This window comes from Astatotilapia calliptera, chromosome 11 (assembly GCF_964374335.1).
Source record: "Astatotilapia calliptera chromosome 11, fAstCal68.1, whole genome shotgun sequence".
Lineage (NCBI taxonomy): Eukaryota > Metazoa > Chordata > Actinopteri > Cichliformes > Cichlidae > Astatotilapia > Astatotilapia calliptera.
The window spans coordinates 33,847,462-33,873,826 of NC_137432.1; the positions used below are offsets into that span (position 1 = coordinate 33,847,462).

Consider the following 26,365-nt stretch of genomic DNA (forward strand, 5'->3'; position numbering starts at 1 on the left):
CATGCCCTATCACGCTGACACTTTTATTTATATCATAAAACACTGATTAAGTATTTATAGCCTGATGCATTTTGCCCTTTTTTGTTCACTGTGACTGTCAATGAACTTTAGTACTTTTTGGACAGATGTTCTCATAAATGTTTCCCAGCTGTTGAAAGGGCACGGTCTGCCATTTCCTCTCTTGGATGGCTTTTAAAATGAAATATCTGCAGAAGTCGTAGAGCTTAGCAGCAATCAAAAACTGGGGGAGAATTTTGTTTATTCTTACTGTATGTGTACAGTACCGGTTAATTTAAAATCCCTTTGTTTACATTTGATTTAAATTAGGTCCAGTGCCAAAGTTGTTCTTATAGAGCACAGAAAAGACACACTGGGTATTTTGAAGTTGAGTAGCTTGCTTTCCCTTCCCTCTCCTTTATAACTTATACACCACTCTGCATGTTTAAAGTATTTTATCATTGGGCTTAAATACCCATAAACTAGGAGCTTTGCTGTTGTGACACACTTGTCACAATAAACTATCCATAAAAGGGAAAAGTTGCCCATGTCTCTTAATAGAGGTCAACCTTTATTAACATTTAGGTGTGTTGGTGTTAATGGTTACATTATTAATCAGCAATAAATCCAGTCTCGTACACATTTTGCTATGTTAGGAAACAAAACTTTGTCCCAAATATGTGATCTAATTTTTGCAGTATGGAAATAAACTGATAAATTCTAAACACGTGGGCCGCCTAATAGCCTTGCGAGCAGTCTGAGAACACAGCTGTAGGATGTATATAGCTCATAAACACTTCTGCAGAGTGTTGTTTTAAAAGCCAAGATTGGGTATCCCAGGCCTCACCAGTGGTGGGTCCTTTCCTGCTGCACTAGAAGCACTTTTCCTGGAAGTAAATAGAAGTGGGTATTTAACATAAGCAGCAGTAACCATTTGTCTACAAAAGGAGTCATCAAAACAAAGTATAAGACAACAGACAAATAGTTTCTGGCAAAACTTCACTTACTTCCAAGGTGCAGGAACTAAATAAAAGTCTGAAGAGGTATTTTTTTCTACTACAGAAACTAGAAAAATGCAGACAAAACCACAACAACAAAGCGAAGGTGCTGGGTTGAAAACAATAGGGGGGGAAATCAACAGCTCACACACTGCAGGGCACAAGCTTATTTATTGCACCATAAATAAAAGTGTAATATTTCGAGTATACCTATCGGTACGTCCTCCATTTCTCGCTTTGCATTTTAAAGCAACGGCAAGTAAATGTAATGTGTGAGCCGGCTGCTTCGGCTGCCTTTTGTGCTTCTGCTGTAATTTACAATGTCAGCAGCCACACCATAGCAATGTCACGAAAACTTAAATTTAGTGCTACTATTTATTACATTTACACAAAGAACTGAAGGTTAGAAAGTTTGATCACATCGCTCAACATCTTAAATAAACGAGGAACTCCCCCCCCCTTTGACGTGATTTGCACATTTCAGTTTTGTGGCACTTCTGTTTCATGCGTCACAGGTGAAAGCACAGCAACAAAAGAAAAAAAAAACACCTGGTTATAGCTCCTCCGGCAAGCCCCCCTGTCTCCTCAGTCTTCTCACTGAGACTGAGATAGATTTCCAGGTCAGGGCAGAAGGACGGAGGAGATGAGGAGGCACAAAAGGAAAAAAAACACCAACTCAGATGAAATGCTAATCCTTTCTAGTCACATGGTTATTGTTTCTAATTTGAGCACGAGGATTGAGATGTAACCCAATCTGTCTCTACATCTTCAAACAGTTATGTCTGTCATTACAGTTAAAAAAAAAATTCTGTATACCAATAAAATTTTAAAAAGGGGGCGGGTTTCTTATAGTTTTTCTACCTTTTAAATAGTCTTCTGTAATATTTTTGTGAAGGTTACGAGCTGAAACGTATTTTTTGATCAATAAAACCGTTCTATATAAAGCGCGTGTTGCTGGATATTTTGACCTCTGAGGAGAAAAGCCTTCACAGGAGCCTGTTGACCACTCTTTGACTGACAGCTGATGTCTCGGCACCGCAGCGCAAAAACAGCAGAATGTCAGCTTAGGGCCAAAGATGTCACCCCTCACTGTAGCAAAAAAAATCTCACAGATGGGATTATCACTTCAAAAGCTTGCGTCTGATGAGTTGTTTTCAGGTTTGGTGATGGAGGCTTGTCAGATGCTGGGTTTGATGTAGCTTTGCAACGTGGAGCATAGCAGACAGGTGTGCTCTGCCCAGCAGCTGCTGGACTCCATCTGTCCATCAGGTCTGCAGGTTCAACAGTTTACTGTCCCTCCCACGTCCACAGCAGTGCTCTTCATTTTGTGAAGCGGAAGTCTTCATATTGTGCTGCACACAGAAGTGAACAGGAGCATTTCTTTTGGTTAAATAGGGCAAATCTACAACATTTCAATAAGAAGAGATGAGAAACCGAAGCCCCAATTTACGATTGAGCCAGATAACAGGAGTGTATTCTCACATGGTGCAGCTTAAACATAAATCTGTTATTTTCAGTGTCAGCAGTCCCTGAAGGGGGGATTATTGTTCCTCATGTCTGCCAAGAGACAAAATACAAATGTGGAGTTCATTTCCAAAGTGCTGTGTGTCTATTTTGGCTCGTCGTTGATCATTCATCATTCAATATCTCTACAATACAGTGGAAGAAACATGCAGCCCTTGTTTCAACCCACGACTAATTTTAAAGTATCTCAGTTTGAATTAATTTTATACTCTAAGTGTGGTGTGTGTTTCTCGCTAGTGGGATTTTTTTTCCGTTTGGGAAGGGAAAAAAAGCGCTCATCAGATGGCTGCTGGTCCCTGAGATGGAAAACACTGAGAAACGGTGCCCTAGATAAAAAGTCAGTCCAGCCTCTTTTGCCAAACTGCAGGAGCACTGAAGTATCAAACAGCAATCAAAAGCACAGCCTGTTTTCTGTTCAGGGAGGTACTGTAGTGTGATTTGGGAGGAAATTCAAGGAGTTGCTTGTGCAAGACCCAGACTGGCATGGGAATCTAAGCAGGTTGCATCTCCACAGTCACAAATACACACACTTTCATGCACTGCAACCTTTGACCCACGTTCTGTTTCCCCCCACTGTTTGATAAGCTGCAGTTGTCAACTATGATCAAAACCAAGCCACCCTGCATCTCAAACTCGCGCCTTCCTTCTCACTAAACTCTTCAAAGCATCTTGACTATGATATATTTAAATATACATACATATTCTATATGCATCTCTGCAGCACACATCTCACCCAGATCATCCAGAGATAAACAGGTAAAGCGTCACTTCTGTGCTGCCAAAGAGAAAGATCAGATTTCTGCTGCAGACACCCACACTTAAGCTGCAATGCAGATATTTTTCTATAGCTTTTACAGTCAAAATGAGTCGAGGTTCAATAAGAGAGTGAAAATAAAACTAAAGTAATAGTAAACATTTAATGAAAGACAAAACACTGGAGTGAGGAGTGAAGTCTGGAGCTGAAGTTTGAGATATTACTGATCCTGTCCGCCTCAGCCTGAGGCAGGTCGAGGGCCCAGATAGCAAAAACATAGTAACCTTTTAGTCTCTTCACTCAAAATATACCAAAAGGGCCATCTGCCTGAGGATGTGATCCTGCACGTGGCCTTACAGGAAAAAAAAAACAATTCGAGATTTGGCTCAAGGTCATAACTTGCAATACTGCACAGGTCATTTGGCAGTTACTTTAAAAAAATCCACATAACAGAGATGAGCTGCCAGATGGAAGTAGTTTCTCTGCACTGGTTTAATTTTTTGGACTGTGCATAAAGGATGGGGATGGTTTCCAGATCAAAGAAGTGCATCCAGCATTAAACCAGCATTACCTTTAATGGCCAGCAGGGGGCGCCTCTTGTGGTCGCGAAAAGTTCAATTTATCATAAAAGCACAAAAAATCTACTTTCTTGCCAAAAACGAATGATGTCATAGACTGTGACATCATTTACATTTGGTTAGACACTGAGATGGTAAAGGTAGCCCCTGGTCGTTCTCCAGAGTCATAAAATGCCATGGATGCAAATTACCACTTGACTGGTCAGCAGTAAATAAATGTAACCTTGTAATTCAGATTTTTATCTGTTAATCTGAATTTATTTTCACAGATGAAGAATGATGTAATGATGATATTACTCTGTGTGTTTAGGTAGTTTTCTAACTCTAAAATGTGCCAGAAATGTACATCAGAGAATAAAAACATAAGCAGTACAAGTTCATTGTTTTTTAAGGGAAGTGGGAATTATTTTTATTTTTGATGAATCATTGCTTGTTTTAATAATCTGTTAATTAAATGGAGTCTAAGGTGAATTCCTTTTAAAGTGAAGCAGTCACAGGAAAGCGACACGTGTTGTCTGTTCTTTGCTGCAGGTGAATGCTACCTGATGGAGTGGTCAGACTGGAGCTCGTGCGTCAACATCTGCGCCAAAGAGGCCGGCGTCGACTTTGCCTCGGTTCAGGTCCGCTCACGAGCCGTGCTCGCCCAGGAGCCTGAAAACCTGCTGCTCTGTCCTGACCAGGAGTGGGAGTCTCAGCCCTGCACAGGTGGAGAACACTTTGAAAAACATGACGGCTTCAACCTCTCCTGGCCAGAAAGTTTGACAAATTAACAGAAGCAAAGTCTATTTGAACAGTGAACTTTCTATGAATACAAATTAGCTTGCTGCAGCCCAGCAGCTCCAAACTTTGATGCATTTATTCCTTCTATTTATCCGCATATTCGTAATATTTACGGCGAGGGTAAACTGAAGTCAGTCTCGGGGTGTGAAAGGTTGAAGGCAGTGGAGAGCACGTCAGTGCATCAGAGGGTTAACGCAAAAAGACACTTACTTTCAGAGTCATACCCGCAGGCTGTTTAGGCCTCTATCTCTCTGCATTTGGACTGTCAGAGGAAAGAAACCTACTGAACAACAACATGCTGACATTGTGGGAAAGACAGATCTGACACAGGAGTCGCATAGATTTTCCTCCCTGGGAGGCATCAGTGCTAACCAGTGGGCTGCTTCCCTATCATGCCCGATACACAATCGAGAAGAAAAAGATACTAACTGCTACTGTTTGTCTTTCCCGTTATGCCGGGTCAATTGGTGCTCTCCCAGATGGGATTTCTCGAGTCAGATTTTCAAACGTTTGAAACCCAGATGCTCGTTTACAGTAGTGATCTCTGCGATTCCCTCTGCTGCATTAATCACCCATTAGATGCAGCATTGTGAATCACTACGACAAAACTCAACACACAGTGTACTGTAATTCCCCCTTACCTCCCTTGTTACTGTACACAGCCCACAGCAGTCTTCGCTAGCATGACCTGGTTTCACAGCTTCACTCAAGGCATGGGGGGAGGAGTGGCCCAGCCAAGACTAGTGGAGGCGGAGGAGGATGAGAGAGTGGAGGCAGGGAAGGAGAAGGCGGTGATGGAGAAAGAGAGGCTGGGGATGGAGGGACGGGAAGGTTTGATGTGAGGCTCCAGGCTTGAGAAAAACAAAAACAACACTGTTGTTCTGCTGTTAAAGTCGTTCTGTTTTACAGTATAGTGATTCTTACTGTGCTTTGTGTCTCCAGTATACGCAGATTGACAGAATGGCCAGCACTTTTACTTCAATGCAATAATCACAATAATTTGAAGAACAAAAACAACAAAGCTGCTCACTGCTTTTCAGCAGCTCCAGAGACGTAAAAGCAAAACCTTAATGAAACACTAGTCCCTCCATTTGTAGGCATTTAAATTTGAAATTTGCAACTTGAATCTGAATTTATAACAAGGTAAAAATCAGAGTTGGAGTTACATTTATTCTCCAGGAAACCAGAAACATGTGAGACTCATCGACACGTTCATTATGTTCAAAACTATTAGAAGGATTTTCTTCAGAAGATTTATTGATCACTCATCAAAGGTCATTCTCATCTCGCAAAATTCACTTTTGGCTGTAGCTCAAGAATTCATCATCTCATTAAGCTGGTAAAATTTTGCAATAAAGAGATCGTTTGTTCATTTTGGGCATGTTAGTTTAATAGGTGATTCTAAATTGGCTGCAATGCCAATGCCTGGCTTTATATCTCTGGTATTCTTAGTGTACCAGAGATAGAAAGTATCCGTATCCACGCTGGACCAGCGACCTGTCCAGAGTGCAACCTTCTTCCAAAGTCGCAGGGATGGACTCAGGCTCACTGTGATCCTAGCTGGATAAGTGGTTATGGATGGATAAATAGGCAACAATAATGTTGGGTGCTCACTGTGCACACTGTGGTGATATAGATTTGTTTTGTGCTGCCTGATTGAACACATATATAAGGGATTTTGTGGCCATTGCAGCTTATTTGCAGAAACATCCATATTTGCAACATTTTTCTGCTTAAGCATTCAAACATAAACATTTTTTATGTTTGTTAAATCCCACAAAGTCCTCATTACAAATTTAACTTTGGACAAGTTTAAAATCTCAGTAAGTAACTAGAGTACATAATGGGTTTAAGACACGTTAGACTTTATTTCAGTGCTATAGTGCTCTATCACCACCAGCTGATTGGTTCAGTTTGTACATCAAAAACTGCTCAGGTCCATTAAGGGAACATTTGGGTTCAAATATCCTCACATGTGCCAAAGTTAATCCTGCACACCTAAATGTTATCTCATTATAAAATGTGTTATTTGCAAAGCTATAATTATATCACTAAAGATAAAAAAAAGTAACAAATTCTACCATTAGCAATAATTAGTGTAAAATATTCATCCATTTTTTTTTGTTCTGCTTGTCCAATTCAGGGTAGCAGAGGTGTGCAGGAGCCTATCATTTCATTATTAGAAGTAAAAAAAAAAAAAAAAAAAAAAAAAAAAAAAAAAAAAAGGTTTTATGAACACGAAAATCCATTTATTAAAAATGAATGGTGGTTTAAAAGTGTTACTAGATTTTATACGGCCCACAACCAGCAAGCTTGAAAGATGGTTTTGTGGTTAAGACATTTGCACTGCACACCAAAGAGCCTGATTCAAGAGTGGGAGGAGACTACAAACCCAGTTTCAGGATGTCACAAGAAGGTACTCCAAGTGATGTCCCCAACCCTGAATAAGTGGGAGGGTGTAAATCTGTGCCAAATCAAATATGCGGATCTATCTGCTTTAGTGACCTGCTGGGAATTAAGGGAGCAGCCGAAAGCACGCCCCAGCAAACCTGAATGACATTAACTTCCCCTCTTATTAGTGACCATGGTGCCGTGATTTTGCCAGGTACAGACAGCACCTCGCTTAGCGGCTTAGCAGCCACTGTAGAGTGAATGTGTGCAATTGGCACAGTTTGATATGAAAGTGATTGAAAATGCAGTCAGTTTAAAAAGCTTGAATATAATTACTCTTCTTTTCAGTTAATATGGCTGAAAATCATCCATCGCCTTTCTCAGTTCTTACAGATATTCTCATATCTGGGACTACTACTGACATTATTTCTGCCTCCAGAAAAAAAGGAGAAAAAAAAAACTTCTGCACTTCTCCTGAGAAATGTTTCTGTGGTAGTACAACTCCAGTCTGCTCATAAAAGATGGTGGGAAGTGCCAGCCGAAGTGAGTGATTCAATGATAACTTAACACGTTTGAAAAACGACTTCAGCTCTAGCGGAGCAAGGAAGAAAGAGAGAAATGAGAAGAGTAAAGTACATAAAAGGTGAAGTCCTCTCAGCCGCAGAGGATTCATCCCGTACGGCGGCAGATAGAGGCGTACCACTGACGGGAGCAGCGATACTGTACCCACGTCTGTGGAGAATAGCTCTGTCTTTTGTTCAAGGTTAAATTGTTCATTTACTCTGGCTGAATTGGCTGGACTGATGATTGGTTACACAGGACTCCGCAGGGAAATACAGTCATTTACTGCACTGATGGAGATATTGATAAAGTCATAATAGCACTGATAAAAAGTCATTAAGCAAAAGCTCTTACTGAAGATTAAAACATTGAACTGGACCCTTTTGAGACGACACGGTCATATTATGTGTCAGCAGCCTATTATACAACCACAACTTAGCAGCTGCTTTATCTGGTGTCTCTCATATGATTAATGGTCACCACTGCCTGACTCAGTACAGCCTTCACAGTTGTTGACTGTTTTTGTGTTTTGCTTTCAGGAGGTGAATGTTTCGAGTACAAATGGTTCAGCAGCATTGGCCCAAATTCCACTCGGCCTTTGATCTGGTGTCAGCGCTCAGATGGACTCAATGTCACTGGTAAGGAACTCCAAAAAAGCTGCTCCAAACATTTGTTTCACACAGTTGCTTCTGCTGTCTGTGAGCACAGCAGCAATGACCCCCACCCGCTGTTTGAACCCCATTTTTTAAAGAGGGCAGACAATCAGAAGAAAGCTGACTGAGGGAGAGGAGCGAAAACAGCTTGTTTTAGAAATAACTTAAAAAGTAAAAAGAAAATAACAAACCGCACAGATTAGCTGAGCTGGTGGGCTTTGGAGGACTGTTTAGGAGTTGCAACCTCAAAAGTGTGCTCACCTTTGGATTAAATGAGAACATTAAAGGTTTGATTTTTGCTTAAGATCAAAGAAAAAAAAAAGAGCGAATGCAAAATTCAAATGGCCAAAATAATACAAAGGTTTGTTTTGTTTTAGCAGAAGATTTGACATTTCTGATGAGCAGACCGATCACATGATTGACCTCATTCAACAAGCTCAGTTATGCTAGGACTGAGGTGGAGGAATTTTGAAACATTAGTAAATATTAGTATTTTTTTATTAAGTACGAGCATCAAATCGTTCACTGAGGTAGACGAGGCTGCTGAGGTTGTTAGTCTCAACAGAGAAGCACATCTGTGTATCATCAGCGTAGCAGTGACAAGTAGATGGCTTTGAAGCTCTTTGAAGCAGTATGGGAGAAATAAGCATTATTATGACCATTATACAGACAGTCTTGTAAAAAAAAAATGTTCTAGTATAAAATAAAAATATGGATGGATGGGGGGGGGGAAAGCATAATTGCTCTACTTTGAGTCTGGAGGTCTGCAGCAGAGTTGCTGAAGGTTCAATTGCTTCTTTTTTTTTTTGTCAATTTTTTTAACCATTTGACTTTAGTTTTTGGAGTCTCTGCAACTAATGATCACATTTATAATTATTTGTTCTGATGATTTTATTATCAAGTGTTTTTTTTATCCCAAAAAACCTAAAAAATAAAATAAAATAAAAAAAACTAACTGCAACTTCTCAATGCCCATGTTGTTATATTTACATTTTTTGATTATAACTTCCTGGATGTGTTCTTATTAAATGACACAACTGATTAGAATTGTTTCAACTTCACATCTATAAATAAAATGAAAAAAAACAAAAAAAACATTAAAATTACATTATGTTTGAGCTTAAGAAATCAAACTGTTGTCAAGGACTTGCAAGTACGCTTTAGTCGTCTTTAAAGGGGTCTCGAGCTAGAAGAGATCAGAAAACACTGTCCTACAGTAGTGTGCATAATAAATAGAGCAGCTGAATTTTTCTTTAAAGTGAGAAACTGGAGGTTGCAGCCGCTCTTAAGCTCAACTGTAAGCCTAAACCATTGGTGGCAATTTTATGTAGGAGGTAAAATTTACACAAAATGTCAGAAATATAACTGAAGAAAAAAAAAAAAACTAGGCGCTTATTTCTATATTGATCTAAGGTGGTGGGCGATGGCAAGCCGGTACAGCTTTTCATCTCCGTTTAACACATCAACACATAAAATTGTTTTTAAAATAAACCTGGAAACATTGGATTTACTGAGTTATTATTGCAGATGAAAGTACATGCTGTGAAATAACCCCAAGTGTTACGTTTTAAACGTGGAGACGAACCGATTGTGCTCGTGTGATCGTATTAAAATGTACTCAATCTGATGCTGTTGTCTCTTTCACAGGAGGTTGTCCTCCAATGAACCCTCCAGAGGACAACAGCTCCTGTGACCCGCCCTGCCTCATGCCAAAGTCTTTCTGCAGCGAGGTGAGTGGATTTTGTCCTCATATCACAATAAACTCAAAAATAAAAGAGCAATTTTCCTAAACCCTAAAGCACAGCTTTCCTGGATGAATGTCTGTGCAAACACTGACACACTGAATTGAATTTGAATGCAGCAGGGAATAAAATGATAGCAGCAGGAAGATGTAAAACCCATTGCTCCACAGTGTCATTCAACTGCACTTCATCAAAATCATGTAAATAAGTTTTTGTCTCACAGACACGGCAGCTGGCAAACCACAGAGTGATCTATTTTCCAGGCTTGAATAGCTTTTAGAAACAACTCTTGACCTAGCAATGAAGGCAGGTTACCAGCTGTAGTAGCTCGTACAGCCAGCCGCCTTACGTAACCGCTGAATAATCGGGTCAAAACGATCGGATGAGAAGCAGGGTCAGGACTTCTGAGGTCACCCATTCAATCCCCAGACGAGGATGAAAAAACTGCACTCACACAGTTTATTAGGTACACTCAGCTAAAACCTAATGCAGTGTAAGACAACAGTCGTACAGTAAATCCTCTCTTCATCGTGGTAGTAATGTTCAGTTTTGCAGACAGGTGTTTATGGTCACTCTGAAGGTTTGTTGTGCTGTGGGATTGGATTACATAACACTGATGGGTGTTTCATATATTTTTGTAACCCTGTTAATATGAGTGAGGGCATACTAAATACCAAAAACACCTCTGTGTGTGGAGAAGGCAGTTCAGTGGTGTCACAAACTGCAGCGTCCAAGACGACGATGAAATTACACCTCGACAAAATATCTGACTAGCCAAGTGAAAGACTGTGTTCACACTAGGCTTGGTTGCATTGCACCCCGTCCCCACTTTCCTGCTGGCCTGCGCTCACACTGCGCTTAACGATCCGAGTCCTGAGTACACTTCAGTCTGTCTAAGCATCTCAAACTTTGATTTTTATGTGGCCACACTGGAGCTGCTCTGGAATTGGTGAGAAACTGTCCTCTCACATACATTATTACTTAAGGCGAATTTCACAGAGCCAGCAGTTGTTGAGAAATCATCGGACTTCCACACTTGGCTGACCGCACTAGGTGTGCAAGTGTCTGACCTCACTGTGACCTGGCCCACCTCTTCAAATCGGCTAGGCTAAAGTACCGTACGCACCAGTTACGGGGGCGACCGTGGTCCAGGGGGTTGAAGCTCGGTTACAGGTTGCCGGTTCGATCCCCAGCTCTCTCTGTCCTGGTCGTTGTGTCCTTGGGCAAGACACTTTACCCTACCGCCTGTTGGCCAGAGGGGCCGATGGCACGACATGGCAGCCTCGCTTCTGTCAGTCTGCACCAGGGCAGCTGTGGCTACAACTGTAGCTTCCCTCCACCAGTGTGTGAATGCGAGAGTGAATGAATAACGGAATTGTAAAGTGCTTTGGGTGCCTAGAAAAGCGCTATATAAATGCAATCCATTATTAGTTACACCAGTCAAATAAACTGGACTTTGAGGGTCAAACATAGTCAAGCGTTACCCAGTTTGGCACCATAAATATCAGAAAACAGTCCAGTTTAAGCAAAATCTAATGGCAGTTAAACTTTGTCTGTACACAAATCACATGTATATTTAAGAGGAATTAATCACAGCTTATTTCAAATGCCACTGTGCATAACACTGCACATGCATAACGTTAGCTACACCTGGCAACGTAACCTAACATTAGCAGTGACGACAGCAGCCTTCTTTCCTTCCGCACGTCTATGCACAATGCATCTATGCATTGCCAGTTTAGTCAGCACAGCTCATATACAAATGCTCATTTTTGACATTATAATACCATAGAGCTCTGCAGGTATTCTCTTTCTCTACTTTGTGTGCATTAATAAAAAACACGAATAATTACAGTAGATTAACAGAGTAGTATTTCTGTTGCTGACAAGTGAGGGCAGCAACATTTAATTGTCTAGTTGGCGAATCATCCACATCCACAGTACAAGTTTAAATCTTGTTAATAAGTTGGTGACAGCTGGAGAAATCAGTTAGGAGCCCTCGCTATTTACCACATTTAAAATACCTTTGAGCAAGGCATTAAAATAGGTTTTATTGAACCTTCTGACATTTTGAATTAAATATTAATTTGCATATGAGATTCTTAATTGTTGTCATATTTGCTACATCTGGCTTTTTATAAATTATTGCTTAAAAATGAATTGTGCAATTTATTGAGGTTTTTCAGGGGAGGGGGATTAGCACTGATGATGTAGAAGTTCTCAAAAAGTAATGCATCAAATATGACACACTTTGATTTAAGGGGTTAATGCCCAACCTGGGGTCATACTTGTGACTGTAACTGTTTCGGTGAACATACAGCAGGTGACTCTGGGTGCAAAGCAATGCTTAAATGGCCCTCCATCTGCAGCACAGACTATTATTGTTCCTGCTGAACTGGAAACAGGCATTAGCAGAAAATACGGTATATGGGAATGAGGCTACAGCAGGTCACAAACAGCTCTGAAATGGTTCGATTTGTCTGGAAGCTTGTGCTTTTATCTTGATTGACTGTAAATGAATGAGAAATGTCAACACGTGGTGGCCTCAGTGCAGCAGTTAGACCTGTCTTCGAACAGTAACAGGTCGGCCATGCTGCCATACCAGCCAGGACTCTTCTGAACACTCCTCATGAATTAATTCACTTTGAGATTAGCTTGTTTAACATCCCTCCAAGCACTGTACTGTCGCTCCAGCTTAAATCATATATGAATCTGCGCTGCCCCCTGCAGGCTGGTATTTGCATGTGCGAGGAAGGCTTCACAGAAGTGCTGTCATCCACTGGGCAGCTGGACCAGTGTGCCCCCATCCCCATCCTGGAGATCCCCACAGCAGGGGACAAGAAAGGGGATGTGAAGACCAGTCGTGCCATTAACCCCACACTGCCCACCACCATCCAGCCCGGACGCAACGGGCGAACTTGGTACCTGCAGCCCTATGGACCAGGTCAGACCATCACACACTCATCACACCTTATGCAGATTCATAGCACTGTTTACCAAACTACAGGTTATCGTCAGTGTTAACAAACATCACAAATGCAAGGAGAATACAATTGTTTTGCTGCTGTCAAGTGAAAACCTTTAAAAGACCTCTCCAATGCTCATTTGCACCTCTATACTGTATTTCTTGGACTCTACTAGAGTAATTTTGTATGTTTCACAGGTCAAAATGATCCGTATTTATCTTATACATGGCCTCTGTCTAGCCCCTCAGTTCATCCGCCATCTTAAAACAACCTTTTTGGTTCCTGTTTTTAGGCCACCTGCACTTTCAGCCAGTTTTCCTCTGATTTGACGGCTTCTCACAAACAGCAGATGTATGAGGCTGCTGTGCTAACAGCCAGAGCTGGTTTTAAAAATAAAAACTCCCCCCATCTTTGACATGCAGTGATATGACAGAAAATAAGAAAAACCATAACAGCACCCCCATTTAATCTTTAAAATGCCATGTGTTGGGGAACTACTTAAAGTGCTGCTTTACAAGCTTTTATTTCTATAGAAAAATGAATGTAGGCACAACTATTGCATCCTTTCCAAAGCAAGCCTTTGCTTACAGTGATGGTAAACATGTATCTGTAAAGTAAAGAATGTGCAGAGAATAATAAAAACTCCTCCATTTCAAGTTTCTGTTAGTGTGGCTGAAGGGAAAAGATTTCCGAGTCCAGCGTCTGACTTTTTCCAACCTACAGAGCTCCACATAATCCTTGAAGTGAAGTTAAGACATAAAGCTGAGAGGTTTTCACATGACAACAGCAGGACGTGCTTTACTTTCAGTGTGTTTGGGCGGATTTAGTGTTGACAGTGCTGAATTAATGTTAGCTTGTACTTGCAGCTCTGTATGAAATAAAACCAACATGTAATATCACACGAGTCCTTTTGGATGCACTGATGAAGCTTTCCTACCTGCTCTTGACTTCCGCTACATTAACGTTTGAGAGCGGCGTCTGCACGGAGTGTTGTGACTGATGATGCATGCGAGAACCATTTAGGATGCGAGAGCACAGAACAGATTGAGTTAAAGTGTCTCAGGAGCAAACACTTCCACATCCACAAACCATCACTTACAGTAACCTTTGCATTGTTTATCTTCCATATGCTTGCTTGTTTTGCAATACAATGCTTGCTGTTATACTTCACTACAGTAAGATATAAATAAAGATGCAACTAGATTATATAGCTTGTGATTTGCACTGTGATCAGGTCAACTTTGGGAACAAGAGAAAAGCAATTGGGCATGTTTAAGAAATCGACACTTCAATATTTTTTGCAAGTGCCGCATACTTACTGAGTACACACAGAGTACTTACAGGGTACTAATTGCATAAACACGACTAAGCTGGAAAAAGAAAAAAAGATGATGGGTGCGTGTTTGACAGTTATAATGCCCCACTGCGTCACTGATTTGTCCTGTATGTGCCAGCTTCGGTTTTCTGGTCTGACGTCAGAGTTGTGCTCGTCTAAGGAGCTTGGAAAGAAAACGACTGGGGTTCTTTAAGTTTTAACAAAACGTAATCTGACAAAATATCTATTATTCTAAATTAAATGACTAAATTGGCTAAAAATATCTTCTTACAGTGCCGAGATTTATTTTGGCTCCAGCTCTGTTTGAGACATGGTCTCTATAAAGGAAAAATTCAGATTTCATTTAATATTTCAGTCTATTTGAGTCTATTTCTACCCCCTGCAGAGTTAATAAATTATCACTCCATTATTTCTGACACATTCTACTAATTATAAAAAAAAATAAGAGACAACATGTTTACATGACTGCGAGTGACAGTAGTTTGGGAAATGGACACTAGTACACTTTGCAGTCTGTAAGCAATGATCACAGATCACTTGTGTGAAGTCAGCCCCTGGCCCATTTAACCGTCAGGCTCTGGCTCCTCGCTGCCCATCTGACAAAAGCTGCTGCACCCTGAGAAAATACACAGAGCACCATTTATGGATAACAACATGCTCCGCTGGTTTCTCATTCCCGGTATTTTTTGCCTTGTTTTCTTCCACTATGCCCCCAGATAAGTACCTGACTCTCAGGATATTACACTGTAAACCACAAGCTATGTGATTTATTTATTTATTGATATTAGAGGGATGCACTGATCCAATACTTGAATCGGATGTTATATCAGTCCAATCCTAATTCACAAAGCAGGATCAGGTATTGTTGACAGTGGGTCAGTCTGTTCAATAATTCTATGTTTGTCTGCGATTACTACACCACACATCAGCAGCTGTTAACAGGAGAGCTACAACAGTAACAGCAAAGCATCACCAGTTTAGACATATTTCACCTCAAACTGTGGTTGAGTGATTTGACACGACTGAAAAGCTCCAACATCGACAGTGCTTTCTGTATTACCTTCTCATTGGCAGCCTTTTATTATTAATAAAATAATCTAACACAGTGTGGTAAAGCAGATTATTATTATTTCACTTGTTAAGGAGGAAAGGCTGAGAAGGTTTGGACATGTGCAGAGGAGGGATAGTTGATATACTGGACAAAAGATTTTGAAGATAGAGCTGCCAGGCAGGAGGAGAAAAGGAAGAACATAGAGAAGATTCATGGATGTAGTGTGAGAGGAGACGCAGGGCTGCTGTGACAGAAAAGGATGCGAAGGAGACGGTGAGATGGAGACAGATGATCCGCTGTGGAGACCTCTAAAGGAAACAGCAAAAAGAAGTAGTAGTTGTCAGCTTTACTCCACTCAGGATGCTCATGTTTGTATGAGAGGTGATGCACTCACATCAGAGCTGGAAAGCAGAAGCTGGTGCAGCTGTAAATCACAGCAATATACAGTAATGACTCTCACAGTGAGCTGAAGGGAGACTAGTGCATGATGAATAAAAATATATTATTATTTTATTTAGGCTATTAAATGTAATTAAATTTCCTTACGCATAAAAGAATGAGTCCAAGTCTCTTCCTTAGAGTGAGGAATATAGCTTATTAATTTGTCACAGGATCAATACAGTTTTGGCAGATACTCTGAGCCAGTGTCTCTCTATCATATTGGAACTGGAAAAAGTTGGATCAGTGTGTCCCTAACTGTTATAAAGTACTGCAGAAATCTTCACAGAGTCCTTTTAATGGCTTCTGGTTCCATGTCAAAGTGTAAACAGACAAACTGACGAGCTTCCTCCTCCACAGATGGGAAGCTGAAGATGTGGGTGTATGGTGTAGCAGCTGGAGCCTTTGTGCTCCTCATATTCATAGTGTCTATGATATACCTAGCTTGGTGAGTTGATGAGTTTAATCTCCCCTATAATCATCCTCCTCATCCTCATTCATGAAACTATTAACATTTTTTACCCCCCACCCACTCTGAGTTCAAGCGTCCCCTCCCTCACATCATTCCTGTTTTTGGTTTTGGATTTTTTTTTGTCTTTACTTATTTTGCTTGCTTCATGCCCTTCCCATGTGAGAGCAGCAGCTACTGTGCTAAGGTGCATCGCTCACTTAAGGCCCAAGAGTCTGATGCCAATGGGACGGCAGTGTGGATGGGCCAAAATGCACACGAGATGACTTACACCTGCCCTGATTGCCAAGACCTAGCTCAAAGCAGCAGCAGCTAAAGAGGATGTGGAGGGTTCACCCCCACCCCGACACACCCTTCAGTATAAGTACCTGCAAGTCCCTGAGCTTTCCCTGTGACCTTTGTCAAGTTGTCACATGTCCTGCCTGACTGGCTCAGTGAAGGTGCTGGTCCAGGTGAGGGCAAACCACCCAGAATATGTTTCTCTCAGTTCTCGTAGAGATCTTTTAGCGCTCTTAGACACACTGATGTTAAGTCACCCTGACCTTTTCTCTACCCACTGCCTTATTTTAATTATAATCACGCACTCCAAGTAAATCTACACACATCACAAAGCCAATTTATAATTACAGCTGATTGCAAACCATAGTGTTTCTCTAAAAGATATATGACAGAGCCCCCGTGATGTCAACCATTTGTTTAGGACAAGAAAGAGTCCACGAAACATTGGTGTTTAAAGACAGGTTACCCTGTTGTATGCTGTAAAGTAAGCTTACTATCGCTATATGACATCACTTTTTTAGTAACAAAGAATGTAACATCTGTAACAACATGATGACTTCCTGTTAAATGATGACGTTTATACTTATCAGGTCCAGCTAATCACAAATAGCGAGGAGATATTAAACATGAATCCCAGAAGACAGCTCGAGAGTAAAGAGGTTGAATAAGAACTTGAAACCACTTCTGTGTCTGTACACTCAACAAAAAGTAAGAGCCAGGAGGCGGTCAGCTTACACTGAAAAACTGCAGAGAAAAGGTCAGCTCTGGCCAAAGTTCAAAAGTACAGCTACCACCCACAGACTTGGTGTAGACGGACGTAGCTTGTAGGTCAAAAGAGTGAAGTGATGGTGTAAGTGCCTTAAGCCTGCGTTCTTTTTTAACAGCTAGCAGGAGGCGACTCCTCTGATTGTACAAAGAGACAAACTGAAACTTTCTGGGAGAAAAACCTTTCGCTCTGTTCTTATATGACCTTGGAAAACACTCGTTTTTTGTTCTAAGGCTCCAGATTCAAGTCTTAGTGAATACAATACGATGCTTATTTTGGAAAGTCAAAAATAAAGTTTTAAAACACCAAGATGGCAACATTAAAAACACTCAGCTCAACTGTTCCCATCAGGATTTCAATAAAGAAGAAAGGTACAGCGGCTACATTCACGCAACGTAAGCCACGATTGTTACAATCACCATTGTTACAAAACTAAACTGAAAGTAGTCATGAAAAACATTTTACTCAGCTTAAATAAATAATAACATCTGCATTAATGCTATTTTTATGAGACTGGGATGTCCATATGGCTGTATTGTGCTTTTCTGAACTCCTTTTAAATCTGACCCAGACAATAAAGTTACATTATATACCCATGCATTATAGCTCATATTTTAAAAAAAACAAAATAAGGGCTCAAAAAGTAAAAAAAAAACAAAACCCAACTTCAAATAAAGACATGGACAAAAATAATGATAATTTTCTTAATACACAGTTAGGTTTAAATCAATAACTGTTTCATAAGCTTGTTACATGTTTGTATGAAAAACTGAACAGTTCAACTAGTAAAAATATTTGATTCCTCACAGAAATACAGGAAATTAGAAATGCTAGAGTCTCTGCACTGCTGAATAAATGCAGTTATTTTACAGCTTATTTGTTTTAGGTTATCAAACAAAGTTATCCATGAATATCATAAACTCAACTTAGAGAGATTGTGTTAATCACAAAACTGTGATGTATTAAAAAAAAAACCTTTTTATGTGTGAATACTTGTTAGCAGAGCGGAAAAAAGGTAAAAAGAAAAAAGTTACACTTCAAATGTTTAAAAAATGACATTAAAAATAACATTGCTACAGTGGACATGTTCTTCACCATCATATACTTTCATCATACTTCTCAGAGCTCGTGTAAAATTATTTTTCTCTCATTTAATTTTTTTTAAACGAGGGTTAATACTAATGTGTGGGAATAATCGTCTTGTTTAAACTCCAAGCAGAATATGAGCAGACTGAGATGACATTAAAGAGACATTTAAGTATTAACTCCAGGCAAGGTTTAAATCAGGTTTAGATCTCCACGAGGCTGAAGTGCTTTAATAAAACGATGTCACGCTGCCCTCTTGTGGACAAAGATGGAACCATAGCAACACATGCCCTTTATTTCCTTCCCAATCAATATTGTTACAAGATAAACACTCTTTGTTCCTCTGTGTTCCTTTACTTTAAAAGACCATAATCTATAAAGTAGGATAAGAAGATAAGAAGTTCAAATAGCAATCAGTATTTTGTTAAATAAATTTAATATCAACCTTTGGTGCTTTTCTTTGGCTTATATACTCTGCTTCGATTTGGCCTAAAACACGCTCTGTGTCACTTTTAACATCAGGAAATTTTAATGACCATTTTTTTAACCTTATTTAATTTCTTCTTTTATTTTAAATAATCGTTTAACTGAAAAAGATTCTTTGTTATTAAGAACAAACACAGCTACAGCTGTAGTGTGATCACGCATCACTACAGATGAGGTGTTTGATGAACACGTTTTTGCTGCTTGCTTGAACGTTTGCTGTCGTTTACTCTGCAGCGATTTTATCAGCTCTTCATCAGAAAAACTATTCACAGGAAATTCCCTAGAGTGTTCCTCTGATTGTGCTCACCAAATCCAGTGCTTCAAAAAGCATTTCGGTACATTTCTCGTACTCTGGCTGTGGGAGGAAATATTAATTAGACTTTTTTTTTCTAGTTAAAACTAGATAAAAAAAAAATCTTAACAATAGAAGTTAAATGATAGAATACACAGCAGAACTAAATATTGGCTTTAATGATTTCAAAAGCCGTTCTCTATGGGATATCAGATGCTTCTGAAAATGTCTAATATTACACACCTCATTACTTTGACACACCCTGATGTTTAAGCAGCACTGAGAGCTCAGAGAAAAGCTTTGTGTCTTTGCTTCATCTAGAAGATTTTTTCCTCTCTGGTAGAAGAGGTCGGGCATGTGATCGTCTCTCTGCATATTAACTCACTAATAGCTCTTCATCCTTTTAAACTGAGATGTATGAGTCTCATTTCTCACAAAAACAAACAAACAAAAAAAACCTGTTTGTTTAAAACCTGTTAACCAGTACAGTGACTGTAGTCTGGGCTCTACAGCTTTTTAGTTTTTAAGGTAACCTGATTTGTAGTTTTTTTTATTTTGTTAGGAGGTTTTTTGTAGCTGTCAGATTTTGAATCCCATGAAATTTCAGAACCAATGATGACATGGTTGAAATACAGAAGCCTAAAATAAGGTGCAATCAAATACTGAGTGAGTAGAACCATATTATATAAATAAAACCATACCTGATTTAAACTCTGGACCATTTTTAAATCATCATCGGCCAGTCCTGTTTTGACAACTTAAATTGCTCTTCTGCGATTTTTCACTAGCTTTTTTCAAACTGACCTAAATTTCATTTCAAGGATCATCAGTAGTAATCTGATCCTGGTATCCAGACATGACCCAGAGTGTCACATTATTACCCCCCCCCAAAAAAAAGCATGAAAGCATTCAAGCAAACCACCTGAGCCGTGATACATGCTATCCTGGGCCAGCATACTGAGTATTTTAGCCACAAACATTCACCAACTGCTTTAATCTTATGATTTGGCTCCCGGCCACTCAGTGCTCTTTCTCCAAAAATTAAGGAAATCACAACACTAGCAGAGGTAGCTCAGCAGGTTGAACGGCTCATCTGCCAGATGAGCTGTTCTACCAAAAAGATCAGGCTAATCCATTGGGTGAATGAGGCTTGTAGTAAAATGTGATTTGAGTGCCCAGTTTAATGGTCAGAGTGGGACATCCAGGGAGTCATCAAAACAAGGCATGGCCGTTCCCAAGGAAATTGTCTATATGGGTAAATTAGCCACATTTAATCAGGTATGGGTCTTTTTTTCTTTATTGATTGTGTTGCAGAACTTTTGTCATTACTTATGCCAGATGTCACCATGATTGTCTAAAAAAAAAAAAAAAAAAAAAAAAAAAAAAAAGCACACACACAGTTTATGATGTGATGTAATATCTGCATCCTTTTTTAAGGTCAAAAACAGAAGTGAAGAACTACTTTTGAACAATTGCTAATGTTTTTATTAAGACTTAAATAATAATTTAATGGTTTTTAGGAAGTCTCGTTGGTTTTGTCATTTTCATGGGATTCAGAACAAAAGAGATCAAGGCTATCGTTACATTAAGTATTGATAATTTATTTGTGGACTAGAGATACTTGAGAAGGTTCACTATCAGCTTAAAACTGGGAACAGGTATTTTTTAGATGATCAAAAAAACCCTGAAACTACAAATCAAAATTAGGAAGCAAAACACAATTCATATGGACATCTTTTGCATTTTTCAAAACACTTTCCCTCCCCTGTTTGTGACATCGCCTCACCTGCATTGTGTGTCTCATAACTGCCATCGCATTTACCCAAACACTTCATGATTAGAGTGAAAGCAGAGTTGTGTTCGGAGAATCTTTCAAGTGCCACTCTGACCCCGTTTTCATCTTTCCATACAGCAAAAAGCCAAAGAGACCTCAGAGACAGAGACAGCAGAATAACCGACTAAAACCTCTGACTCTCGCCTACGACGGGGACACGGACATGTAGTCCTCCACGAGCTGCTTCACCCAGCACTTCACCTGTCACAGAGACCCACTTCATCACGCCATTACAGTGAGCGACATGGATGTTTGCAGCATGAATGGACACGTCACGGAGCGCAGAAATGACGGGAAATCCTCTTAGCAGAGACACTGGTGGGGTTTAACCATTTCAAGTAGAGCTTCATTCACTCCTCTTTTGTTTTCTCGACTATTTTCTTTTTGCAGAGCTTTTATGACCTCCAGCGTGTTCAAGGAAATGCCTTTTTTTTTGCCCCCTACACACCAGTATTTCTATATTGAAAGACTTGTTTGAGACACTGGAAATGCTGGGCGCAGAAGACAGAACCAGCCCTCCTGCTGTCTTTGAACATGGTAGCGCAGGCTCCAGCTCTTCCCCCGCGCTTTTTCTGCTTGTCCCTAAAAATGCTGAGTAGCTGGGGGCTTAGGATGCTCTGACGCTTCGCACGTTGCCAAAAGTCACCGCAGGGAAGAGGAGGAGGGAGAGGAAAATCTCCATAAAAAGGTTTGGATTCCTTTTTCTCAATCCTCAACTGGGTTTTGACTCAAATCTCTTTTACGGTCTTGAACAAAAGGGAGGCATTACTTCTCCCTCTCTTTTTTTTTCGGCTTGATTCAGAGGCACACAGGCCTGTGTTTGTGGGATAAACCGATCTGTATGATGCTGATGGAGGAGTAGCCTGCAATCAGTTGTTCATGGAAACTACTGCCTGCCTGCCTGCTTGCCTCCACCCTTGCTTTGTTTCAGGCACTACATTGCACTATATTAGTGCAGCATGATATGCACATGTGACTTCTACTTTCTATTGCCATAAAACACTGCCTCTTCCACAGACAAAAAAACAAAAACATAAAGCAGAGGAACAGCTTCAGTCAACACGAGAACATTACAAGGGAAGCAACAGCGACAGGAAGGGACGTTTAGACGTGTCACGTTCGATAAAACAGGTGTGAATCTCAAGTAAATATATGTATAGATTTTATTTCTCACAAACATCGGACTTTTTGGTTGTAGTAAAGTCGCTTTTGTGGTTTGTAGATTTCGTCTGGTGTCATCACTTTATTTCTGCCCAGATGCAACTACGATATCAGCAGGTATTAACTGATCACCTGCTTTACAAGTTCTTTTTTAAATACTTTTTTTTAACTCTTTACATACAACAGATCATGTGCAAACACTCAAATTTTGCAGTAAGTAATAAAAAAATGGACACTGCAAAATTTTAATCATTCATGTCATGCAAATGTCGTTTCTGCCTTACTGACGATAACTGAATACTAACAGTCCTCTAATACAGTTTAATACTTGAATGGGGCAAACGTCGACACTACAGTATGTTTAGACAAAAAAAAAAAAAAAAACAACGAAATTTTCTTTCGAGGTTAGGTAGATGGATCGAACCAGTTTTTAAACTTTTTCATGTAGTAAGTATTTTAGGTGCTCTATTGTTTTCAGTCACACGAAACGAAGATGAAATATTAAAAAGAAAACAATCTGTACAAACAAGTATACAATATGTTAATAATAAGAGAACACGCTTCTGAGTTCAACGTAAAAGCAAAACTGGTGTGGAGAATGTTTACTTCTTTTTGTTGGATTTGTAAATAACAGCAATTTTTTTATTTTTTGGAGAAAAAAACATCAAAGTATGTGTACATTTATTTTGTATTGCACAGAAAACGTTTAGTTTGAATATTACAAAGTGGGTGTATGATATTGCTGATTGTTGTTACCATGATGCAAGTTGTATGTTGTGACAAACAAAAAAGGAAAGCAAAAAGAAGCGGAAAAAGATGAAGAGTCGGCCATTTTGTACAGGTTGTTTATATGTATGGGAAGAAATACTAAAAATAAATGCGGACACGGTTGTAAACACACAAAGAGAAAAGTTATGGAGTCTTTTTTTTATTACTTTCTTTATATGTTCATTAAGGAAGAAAACCTTCAAATAAAAATACTTAAAACTGGCGTTAAAGGAGTTGGAGGCTGGATTTTGTATTAGAGAGCCATCATCATAGCCATCCCCTGTTTGCTAGCACTCTAATGGCAATAACACACTTCAGTGCATAAACTGTACAAAAGAGATGGATGTAGCCACCTTAAACTTACTCACTGGTTTCAACAGCTGTTATAGACTCTAGTTTCAGTCGGGCATAGCTTCTAGATCTGAAAACTCCACAAGTACCTCAAACCAGCATTCTTTTTAATGGCCACTGGGGGGCGATACCTGTTTTGCAAAATGCCTTCAGGTCCAATAGAAATCTATAGGAAAACACTCAGATTTGATCTCTGTCGCTGTGTTAGGGCTCACCACAGTGGGTCATCTCACCCTATCCCCTTTCCTCTGCTCCTCTTTGTGTGCGTAAAAGATGAATGTATGTTTATGTTTATACTTATTTAAGAGGGATAATGCATATTAATTAACAAAACTTCTTAAATTCATGTGTCAGATTTAGCCATACAGGCTAATTTCCCTACAGTCCCTGGATGTTTCAGAGTCTGGAAGGTGAAGCCTACGCATTAGGGCCTTAAACACAGATATCTGTAGTCATACTGACCAAAACATGACGCCCGTATAAATCTTATCCAGGGACTTCACAAACCTTCATGGCAGAGACTTCATGGCAACTACATTGACCTTTTAGATTACCTGTGGTTTTATTGAACATGACCTCAAATGAGTGACTGAGACAATAAACCCATCAGGGAATTGTTAACTGGGGTCTGAGCCATTTTCCTATAGGACCAATGTCTTTATTCCGCCCCCTGGTGGCTAGAATGTAGGTTGCAGGAACATAAATGTAACAAAACAGAGAACAGAGGAGAGCAGAGAGACCACAACAGACCTTTACACTGAGCTGAAAGGAAACGGGGGCACATAAAGTAGGTAAATATTTTACCCTCTCAAGACATTAAAACACTCAGTAATCTGTTTTTGACAGTCGGATTACAATACACTTAGAGGAGGTATGACTCTCTGTACTCCATCAGATCTTATATAACAAATAGTTGTGTATATGCAGAGCAGCCGAACTACACATAACTAGCTCACTGGGATTGTGTCCATTAAAAGCAATAAGTATTTTGTATTATTTGACAAATAGCTACATTTTACTGTTTTTCTTGACAATTTCATGATCAAAAGTGATGCTTGAGTAAACCAAGATAATAGATAGATAATAACAATGGTATATAGTGCATTGTGTTCAGACTGTAAAAACTGTAGAAAAAAAGGACGAAACTGAGGCTTGAACAAGAAACAAAATATGTTTGTGCGTTTTAGTTAAATTCTTAGCAGTCAGTCTAATTAGTTTGTAATTTTTGGATTCTGACAAGATTAATATTAAACTGAGCATTTTTTTGATAGAAGTGCACACTTTCTAAATTACAGTGTTTTTCTGCAGCATGAACACTTACAGAAATTTCTCAAACACAAGCTTAGGTCTGTCAGAACCCAGAAATAAAAAAAGTAAATAAAGAGTTTTACAATTTCAAATCTATTACTTTGTTCCTAAGACTTTTATTTAAATTAAAATGTGCATTCAGTGTGTTATGTTTTCATGGAGATAAGTAATTATGGAAATTACGCTTGTAAATTTAATAGCCGTCCTCTTTCATTTCCCATGGTTCTCTGAGAAACTACATTATATTAGTTACGAAGCATTAAATGGAGAAAATGTGCAATCAGGCAGAAAACTGGTCCAAATCAACAACTGCAGAGACGGGTTAAATCAAGTTTCCTGTTTCTCCGCTGCAGTCAGATGAGACTGAGCCCTGTTCATACTCAGTGACGACATAAATCTGAAATAACAGGTGACACATAAATGATTTGTTAGTGTAAAACTCTCAGTAACTCTCTTTAACAGCTGGATGTTAAGCTAATTGCAAACATTAATCAAGTGGGAGTAAATTGGGCTTTTCTTTGCGTATTAATACATTTTTGGTGCAATACAGAGTGTCCTGCATTTGCTCAAAATATTAAAGGAAAACGTTACCCATCATTTTAACAGTTTTGAATAACAACAGTGCTGTATTTGCTGTTTTCTTTACACGTATTAATTCCAACAAATGACACCATCACAAGCCACAAGTGCAGTCTTTATAAAAGTAGCTTAAATTATTGAAACAGCTGTTTTTTTATTTTGTTTTTTTATAATTGCTAAATTAACTGAAAGATTTTGACCACGAGATGGCAGATTTTTCCTCCTATTTACATCTGAATTATTTCTTTATTTAACTTAGTTACGAATTACTTCCAACTATTCTAGTATTTCGATGTGTATTTGCTCATTTTATTTTTAACTTACCAGTTTCTGATCATCTTCTAGGTATAATAGTGACGGGAATTCTGTACAAATGTTGAGCTAATGCAGTGTATGTCTCAGACTGGGAGCTACCCTGACTAGTTATGCTTTAGTCTCTGACTCACTGCACCATCTTGAGGTCAAACGTGGTATTACTCAAAAGTACAGCCAAGCCTCAAACTTCAGCTGATACCTCTTTGACACAATACAGACAGCTTGGCCATCATGTAAATTCAAATATAGCTCTGTGTGCTCTTACAGTAAGTTTTCAGGTGCCCATGTGAACAGAGGGAAAGGTTTCACTTCATCTTAATGTAAGTAACAGGGGACAGAATTTGGTTAGGTTTAACAAGAAGCTAAGAAGCTTTTAATTAAATAAAGTTTTAGCATTATTGTATGAAATTCCCTTTGTATTCCTATCTGCCCTCTGCAGCACTCTGTAAATATCTGCATGATTTTGGTTTAAGTCTGCCGACTGAAGCCTCTTGCCGACTGAAGCCTCTTACCAACTTCAGAATGAGCACTGTGGGTTTGTTTCACTCCACTTCCAGTGGAAACATTTCCAATCCAAGCATGTTAATGTTTAAACGTAACTTGTGTAGTAGGAATAACTATAAGGTTTCAGTGTGGGTCCAAACAGATGTCATCTGTGGCTGCAAGAAAGACTTTTTGACCGATAGCCTGTCCTACAAACTGGGGGGGTGGAGTTTAAAAGATATTGGCATTTCCCGGACAGAGAGCGTCTGCTGTAGATTGTATCAAGCTGCTTTACTGGATCTAATTATTTTAGAGTCTGACCCATCCTGCTGATTAAAACTTAGGATATCTCAGCCTCTCCAGCTTCAATCTCAACTGCTTTTGTCTTTTTTTTTTTAATCTGAAGTCCAAAACTTTCT

At 39.4% G+C, this 26,365-nt stretch overlaps 1 protein-coding gene and 1 long non-coding RNA gene across 4 annotated transcripts in view; one reads left to right on the top strand and one right to left on the bottom strand.

Moving 5' to 3' along the window:
* The window catches only part of thsd7ab (thrombospondin, type I, domain containing 7Ab), a 212,502-nt gene extending 189,368 nt beyond the window's left edge, over window positions 1–23,134 (top strand). The window contains exons 24-29 of the mRNA XM_026184250.2: window positions 4,383–4,556; window positions 8,123–8,221; window positions 9,884–9,966; window positions 12,709–12,922; window positions 16,130–16,217; window positions 21,060–23,134. Coding sequence (XP_026040035.1) covers window positions 4,383–4,556; window positions 8,123–8,221; window positions 9,884–9,966; window positions 12,709–12,922; window positions 16,130–16,217; window positions 21,060–21,150 — 749 coding nt within the window. The 3' untranslated portion in view covers window positions 21,151–23,134. The remainder of the gene's footprint in view (window positions 1–4,382; window positions 4,557–8,122; window positions 8,222–9,883; window positions 9,967–12,708; window positions 12,923–16,129; window positions 16,218–21,059) is intronic.
* The window catches only part of LOC113031815 (uncharacterized), a 56,740-nt gene continuing 30,888 nt past the window's right edge, over window positions 514–26,365 (bottom strand). For all 3 annotated transcript variants that reach the window (XR_003273795.2, XR_003273794.2, XR_003273799.2), the window contains 3 exons: window positions 5,273–5,482; window positions 4,394–4,548; window positions 514–2,347 (listed from right to left, as the gene is read on the bottom strand). This is a non-coding gene — a long non-coding RNA (uncharacterized LOC113031815). The remainder of the gene's footprint in view (window positions 2,348–4,393; window positions 4,549–5,272; window positions 5,483–26,365) is intronic.